The following is a 6,389-nucleotide window of genomic DNA, read 5'->3' as shown; positions in this document are numbered from 1 at the left end:
GCCTCTCCCGGCTGCAGTGGGCCTCCCTGCTGCTCCTCTTCACGGGTGTCGCCATTGTCCAGGCACAGCAAGCCGGTGGTGGGGGCCCACGGCCACTGGATCAGAACCCTGGGGTGGGCCTAACAGCTGTCGTGGCCTCCTGTCTCTCCTCGGGCTTCGCAGGTGTCTACTTTGAGAAGATCCTCAAAGGCAGCTCAGGCTCCGTGTGGCTGCGCAACCTGCAGCTGGGCCTCTTTGGCACAGTGCTGGGCCTGGTGGGGCTCTGGTGGGCCGAGGGCGCCGCTGTGGCCCACCGCGGCTTCTTCTTCGGGTACACACCTGCTGTCTGGGGCGTGGTGCTCAACCAGGCCTTTGGCGGGCTACTGGTGGCTGTTGTTGTCAAGTACGCTGACAACATCCTCAAGGGCTTTGCCACCTCCCTGTCCATCGTGCTGTCCACTGTTGCCTCCATCCACCTCTTTGGCTTCCACGTGGACCCCTTGTTTGCCCTTGGTGCCGGGCTGGTCATCGGCGCCGTCTACCTCTACAGCCTTCCCCGAAGTGCAGCCAAAGCCATAGCTTCTACTTCCACCTCGGCCTCTGGGCCCTGCACTCACCAGCAGCCTCCTGGGCAGCCACCACCACCGCAGCTGTCTTCCCACCGTGGAGACCTCAGCACGGAGCCCTTTCTGCCAAAGTCAGTGCTGGTGAAGTGAGGGCTGGCAACGGTGTGGGGAGACAGGGAGGGGGACTGGGTGGAGGGTGTTGGGCATCTGCAGGGCCCAAGTTGCCCCTAGGGCCTGGCCCCTCTGGGGTTTAAGGTTTTTTATCCCAGGTCCTTGAGACTTTGGGAGGGGCATGGGGCTGGGCGGGCCCTTCCTTGTCCGCTGAACCCCCCCTCCCATGGAGGGGTGTTTAGAGCCACCTCCTCTGTCCCAGTCTCACCCCTTTGAGGACCAGGTTGGGGAGGGGATTGTCATTTAAGGCCTTTTTATCTGCCTCCCTCCTTCAGCCAGAGGTGTCCTGTCTCATGCCTGGGAGAGTCCCTCCCAGTAGTCCCTGTACCTTTGTAAGGACAAACTGGACAAAACTCCTACAGCTCTTTAATAATGACTGATGCCTGCCTGTGGGGTTTCATTTCCCATAGCTCCAGGCCTGCTCTCCTTCCTGGATCATGTTAGCAGCTCTTTTTGTGACCTTCAGGCAGCTTCCCTGACACTGAGACCCCTGAAAGTGGGTCTCTTGTGGGAGAGGTCGGGGCGAGAGCTGAGATCTTGCATCAGCCTGGTCCAGACATGGGGACTATGTGGTTTTTAGTGGTTTGGGGATTTGCGTAATCAGATAATTGATGATCCAGGGTATGGGAAAAGCAGGGAGGGAGGTCCCTGAAGTGGCTGAATCACTGAATCTAAGAAATACTGTCAGTTGCCAGATGCAGGGTTATTTTCTGAGAGAAAAAAATAAAGCTGCCAACCATACTCTTTGCTACCCCACTGGCTGAATGAGGCATCCTTAATTCATGGGGGAGGGGGTGTGTGTGTGTGTCTTAAAGTTGCTGAAATATGGAACTTGCCCCATGCATTCCTCAAAGCTTATTAACCCCTTAACTGTCTCCCAGGTGTGTGTGTGTGTATGTATGTGTATGTGGGGGCGGGGGTGTCTGCACCCATGCACACGCTTGGGAGATGCCTGGGCTGTCTTTGCTATGTGTAAATAGGGCCATTGGACCTTTATTTTTGATTAACTTGTTCTGATTTTTTTTGTTTGTTTTTTAAGGAACTGTAATGAACCAATGTCAGGATACCTAATGCCAAATAAAGATGTTGTATTTATTTAGTCCACGTGTAGCTTTCTGACCCAGGGGACCTGCTCTCTACACATGGGCTCTATTACTAACCCCAGGATTACCAGGCTCACTGCTGTCACCCTCGCTTGCTCAGAATGCCTGCCTGCCAGCCCACCCCAGCTTTTCTGTGTTTTTCTTTCCTCCCCATTTCCACCACAGGTTGCTCATCAAGGTGAAGGGTTCGTAGCTGCTGGGACTGAAGATGCTGGCCTGGCCTCGTCCTCCCTTCTTGCCCTGGCTCATCCAGGACCAAACTCTGATCAGTATTAGGGGTGGGGGCGAGGCAGACACCGATCCCCCCTACCCCCACTACCCCACCCACACACAGGGCTGACACACCCAAACTGATAAAGGAGGGCCCAGATAGGAACCACCTCAGCCTCTAGCCCCTGCTGCCCCCACGTCCCTGCCACCCCCACAGTATTTCTTAGGTGAGTTTTTGCAAATAAACTGCTTTGCATCTTGCCACCTTGGGTTGGAAAGCCTCAAAAACGCAAGAGAAGGAAAGCACTCTGGCCTGGTGGGTTCAAGCCACTGTAAAGCTTTTATTAAAATTCACGAGGGTTCAGTCCTGCTGCTTGGTTCGGGAGGCCTCGGCATTGGCCCGGAGCACAGCCCCTGGGGATGGGTAGGGACGCTGCTGGAAGAGGGGCCCGGCGGCTGTCGTGTCTGCACCCGTCTTAGCCTCGTTCCGCTTGGGGAGTCCTGTTGACCAGGTGCCCCTGGGGATGACAAGAGGGTCAGGGGGTGGGAGTGTGGGATGTAGCAGGCAACCCCCTCCCAAGCAACTGATGAGTCAGGGAAGGAGATAGTGAGGCAGAAAGGAATGATCACCAGCACAGGGAGTCCACGTCACTTACCGGGGTGCATCTGAGTATGCGCTGGGGTCCATTGGGTCTAACTCTTCATCCTTCCGGCTTGAAACTGTGGAAGGAGGTGGCAGAACAAGGTCTTCAGTGGAGGCACAAGGGACCACTTGATCACTGAGCTTCCCCCATTGCAAGCACAAATGGAGTCCACAGCTGCCATGGCTGCAGCACCTTCTCCCGAACCCCGGATTCAGGCAGTTGCATGAAGGGAAGTAAGGGCTTCCGTACGTGCTGCGCCCCTGGCCCTGCAGCCTTCCCCAGGTCCAGCCCTGCTCAGCTTACCCTTCTTGATCTTGGGGTAGGGAGCCAGCTCTTCCCGGCGATGGTGGCGCCGTTCTTTGGCCTCTTCTCTGTCCACCTTGTCATAGCCACGGTCACGTTCCCTGTCCCGGTCCCTGTCCCGGTCCCTGTCCCGATCCCTGTCCCGCTCTCTTTCTCTGTCCACCTTGTCATAGCCACGTTCACGGTCTCTGTCTGATTTCTCGTGGCCCCGGTCAGACTTCTCGTGGCTCCTGTCGGTTTTCTCATGGCTCCGGTCCGATTTCTCATGACTCCGGTCCGATTTCTCATGGCTCCGGTCTAACTTCTCCTCAGCTTCTAGGGACACAAAAGCCTTGAAGTGACCTCCTACCTCCAACCTCAGAACCCAGGGGCTGTTGCCTTTGCCAGCCTCTCTTGCCTGGGGCTGGGTTGGCCTGTCTCACCTGTCCCTCCTGGACCCACTATCATTTACTGAGCCCTTTCTGAGAAATGCTAGAAGCGCGTGAGGCACCTTGGGACCTGCCAACTCACCTGCATTACTGTTCCTGAGCTTCTTAGCAGATTTGGTAACGATGGAGTTGGAGTCGTGTGGGGAGAGCCAGGACACCAGGTCTGTGTCCACATTCCAGTAGTAAGGGAGTCCGCTGCAGGGCAGTGGGAGGGAGGGAAGACGTGTCGGCACAAATGTCCTCCCCTTGTAGCCTCAACTGCCTCCCAATCTCTACCTATACCTACCCCATGTCAGGACCCTCCAGGTCCCTTCCCTTGTGTCCCCCATTTCCCCCAAGGCCAGGGACAGCACAGGAAGGGTGAAAGCAGAAGTCAGCTTCCCCACCCCCCACCCCCCGAAGGTCTCCAAGCTTACCAGGAAGGGTCAAACACCTTGTACCAGTTGGGTGGCAGGCCCTCCAACCGGGTGGCCTCATAGTCCACGGGATCATCATCGTAGTCCTCAGCAATGATCTCTTCCTCTGGTTCTGCCAGGACAGGCAGAGGAGGAGAGCAGTAAGTATCAGGGATCCTCATCCTACAGTTTGGGCCTGGAGAGACGCTCACATTCACACGGACATGTGTGCGTGTGCCAGATCTCACCAGCCATGGCACATAGCGCTCACAATCCAAGTCCTAGCATCTAAACAGTGAACTTCGAGCTCTCCTTCCCGCCGGCGCCTTTCCCTTTCCCCTCCCCTTTCCCCCAGGCGCATTACCATCACCTTCCTCACTCCCAAGCTCCAAGGGCCCTTCCTGAGGCCATTTCCTCTATAAATTACTTCTTTTACCTCTATGATTTTCCAAATAAATGTTCTCTTATCATTTGAAAAAAATAAACAAATAAGTAAATAGCAAACTTACCAAAACATGTACGTACCTAAATCTGTCCTGTTCCTGGTTTCAGATAAGACAGGGGTGGGGAACCTTTTTCCTACCAAGGGCCATTTGGATATTTATAACATCATTCACGGGCCATACAAAATTATCAACTTAAAAATTAGCCTGCTATGTTTGGTCAAACATTTCATTAACTCACTCCTAATGCCTTGGCAGGGCCAGACCAAATGATTTCACGGGTCTTATATGGCTCACGGGCGGGACGTTCCCCATCCCTGATATGAGATGCAATGTTACCCAAGCCTATTTGGCTTCAGAGTTTTGATAGGGATTTATCCATATTCTTTCAGTTCCTGAGCTCAAAGAGTACATAGCAGCACACTACCAAAATCAATTTGGATAAAATGAGTTTAAACAGCAAGAAGTTTCTCTAAAAATGTCCAAATCTATTCCGCTCCCAAGCTTAGGAAGTCGGGGATTTCTGACTTCTGTATTTTTAGCAGCAAGAATTTGGATAGCAAGGGATTTATTCAAACACTGCTCTGAGTCCATTCAGTTCCTGACTGTACTGATGCATACTGTTGTCAACATCAGTAGAATAAAAAAGGTATATTGTCAACTCAATATCAGGCCCTCAGTAGGCCTGTCATGGACTTTAGCTGTGGATATAAATAACAATGAAATGTATATTTCAGCAACAGCATAATGCCTGTCACTGAAGGCCCAAAAGAGATGTCAGCTATAATCATTAGTATTGTTAACAAGGTATATACCATCAGAAAAAAAATTAGGTGCACAGGGCCTGGCACCAAATAGACTTAACATAATGTGTATCCAGGCACTTAGTACAACCAAAACACATATTGATATGGTGAACAATAACCTATATACCACCAGCATAGTTCCTGGCACTGCAGTAGGTCTGAAAATGTTATCATTATGGTAAAGGGCACAGTATCAGCATCCTGCCACTTCTTTGGGTACAGGAGATTGCAGTACATGACATGTATCCTTCTATCAGATAGTCTGTTCTCACTTCCATGGATGGACTGAATTCACCATGCAGTAGGCCCAAATAGGTATCAGCTGTCAATAGTAAGGATGAAATGTCTATCTTCCCCGGATTCTCACCCCCACCCCATACTTGACACCCAGTAGGAATGGGTGTCAGGAATCCGTATGGTTAACAAAAAAAACCCTGCTACCCCACTGCTTGGTGCACAGTAGGCCCATATATCATATAAGTGGCAGTATCAACAACAAAGTAAGTGCCTGTCAAGCCGGGCACGTGGTAGGCTCATCTGCTCTTAGCGCTCTCACCGGGCTCTAGATGTTTGAGGATGCCTCTCTTGGCCAGGCGGGTCTGCAGAGCAACAGGCAGCGGCATAGCGAGTAGCAGGCAGATCTAGGGATGGATAGACAGACTAAAAACCAGCTCCAAAGAAAATCTGAACCGATCCTATAACCAAGCGCCTCCTCCCCAGCGGGTGCTTATCTGGACCCCAACCACCTCACCAGTAGCTGGGCAGACGAAACTGCGCTCAAAGGTGGAAGAGAGAGTGGAAATATTAGCAAAACTCTCACCAGCCCTCCTCTTCAGGCCCCGCGATCCAGAAGCAAGTTCCTCTCCTAGGCCCTGGCCTTGCCCATTGCCGTAGGGGGCGAACGCGGCTCCCCCACGCCACAGAAATGGTCTCACCTGACGTCCCCCAAAGACTGCCGGGTGGGAGGAACCAAAGAGCTAGGATGGGGATGCACAGGGGAGCACGTCCTCCGCCTTCAAAATATGCACGTCCCTCGACGTTACCAATAGAGTCACGCAGGTAGGGGAACGCTGTCAGACAGGTTGCATCCCTGTCGTCGCCGCTAGACTCACCAGGACCACGCGACTCTTTCCTTCCAAAGCACAGAGCTGGACCGTCTCTCCCCAAGACTGGAAATGAAGTGGGCGAAGCTCAGGCTGCGAAAAAGATGACGCATGTGGTAGCCAATGAGAGTGTGCCGTTGGCCTGACTTACGACGCAGCCACCCAATCGCGCCCCGGCGTTGGTGGCAGCTCGGGCGCCCGTGTGCGTTTACCGAGGGGGCGTGGCACAGCCGGGCCT

The 6,389-nt window shown here is 53.3% G+C and overlaps 2 protein-coding genes across 7 annotated transcripts in view; one reads left to right on the top strand and one right to left on the bottom strand.

Annotated features, from left to right (window-relative positions):
* Positions 1-2,098, top strand: part of SLC35A2 (solute carrier family 35 (UDP-galactose transporter), member A2) — a 9,345-nt gene extending 7,247 nt beyond the window's left edge. The window contains exons 4-5 of the mRNA XM_006758906.2: positions 3-676; positions 1,985-2,098. Coding sequence (XP_006758969.1) covers positions 3-676; positions 1,985-2,012 — 702 coding nt within the window. The 3' untranslated portion in view covers positions 2,013-2,098. The remainder of the gene's footprint in view (positions 1-2; positions 677-1,984) is intronic.
* Positions 2,099-2,345: 247 nt separating this feature from the next.
* PQBP1 (polyglutamine binding protein 1) lies at positions 2,346-6,231 on the bottom strand. Of its 6 annotated transcripts, none has more exons than XM_006758875.2 (8): positions 5,984-6,231; positions 5,605-5,689; positions 4,325-4,378; positions 3,821-3,932; positions 3,487-3,599; positions 2,977-3,291; positions 2,686-2,749; positions 2,346-2,547 (listed from the first exon to the last, which is right to left on the bottom strand). In XM_006758875.2, the coding sequence occupies exons 2-8, from the start codon at positions 5,669-5,671 to the stop codon at positions 2,391-2,393; spliced, it is 882 nt and encodes a 293-aa protein (XP_006758938.1). In that variant the 5' UTR covers positions 5,672-5,689; positions 5,984-6,231; the 3' UTR covers positions 2,346-2,390. The 6 variants fall into 6 exon arrangements, with proteins under 6 accessions (XP_006758938.1, XP_006758936.1, XP_006758937.1 ...); XM_006758873.2 differs by lacking the exon at positions 5,984-6,231 and adding an exon at positions 5,869-5,975; XM_006758874.2 differs by lacking the exon at positions 5,984-6,231 and adding an exon at positions 5,873-5,973.
* Between the last annotated feature and the right edge of the window lie 158 nt (positions 6,232-6,389).

Source organism: Myotis davidii, unplaced genomic scaffold (genome assembly GCF_000327345.1).
Source record: "Myotis davidii unplaced genomic scaffold, ASM32734v1 scaffold855, whole genome shotgun sequence".
Classification (NCBI taxonomy): Eukaryota; Metazoa; Chordata; class Mammalia; order Chiroptera; family Vespertilionidae; genus Myotis; species Myotis davidii.
Note: the sequence above shows the minus strand (reverse complement) of the source record. Positions and strands in the feature narration are given on the sequence as shown.

Excerpts from the sequence above, each read along its gene's own strand:
- PQBP1 (XM_006758875.2), bottom strand. The coding sequence starts at position 5,671 with ATGCCGCTGCCTGTTGCTCTGCAGACCCGCCTGGCCAAGAGAGGCATC. Across the intron at positions 4,379-5,604 it reads CCTCAAACATCTAGAGCCCG|GAAAAAGGTTCCCCACCCCT; the intron begins GTGAGAGCGCTA and ends GGCCCTTGGTAG. Across the intron at positions 3,292-3,486 it reads GCTCAGGAACAGTAATGCAG|AAGCTGAGGAGAAGTTAGAC; the intron begins GTGAGTTGGCAG and ends TTGTGTCCCTAG.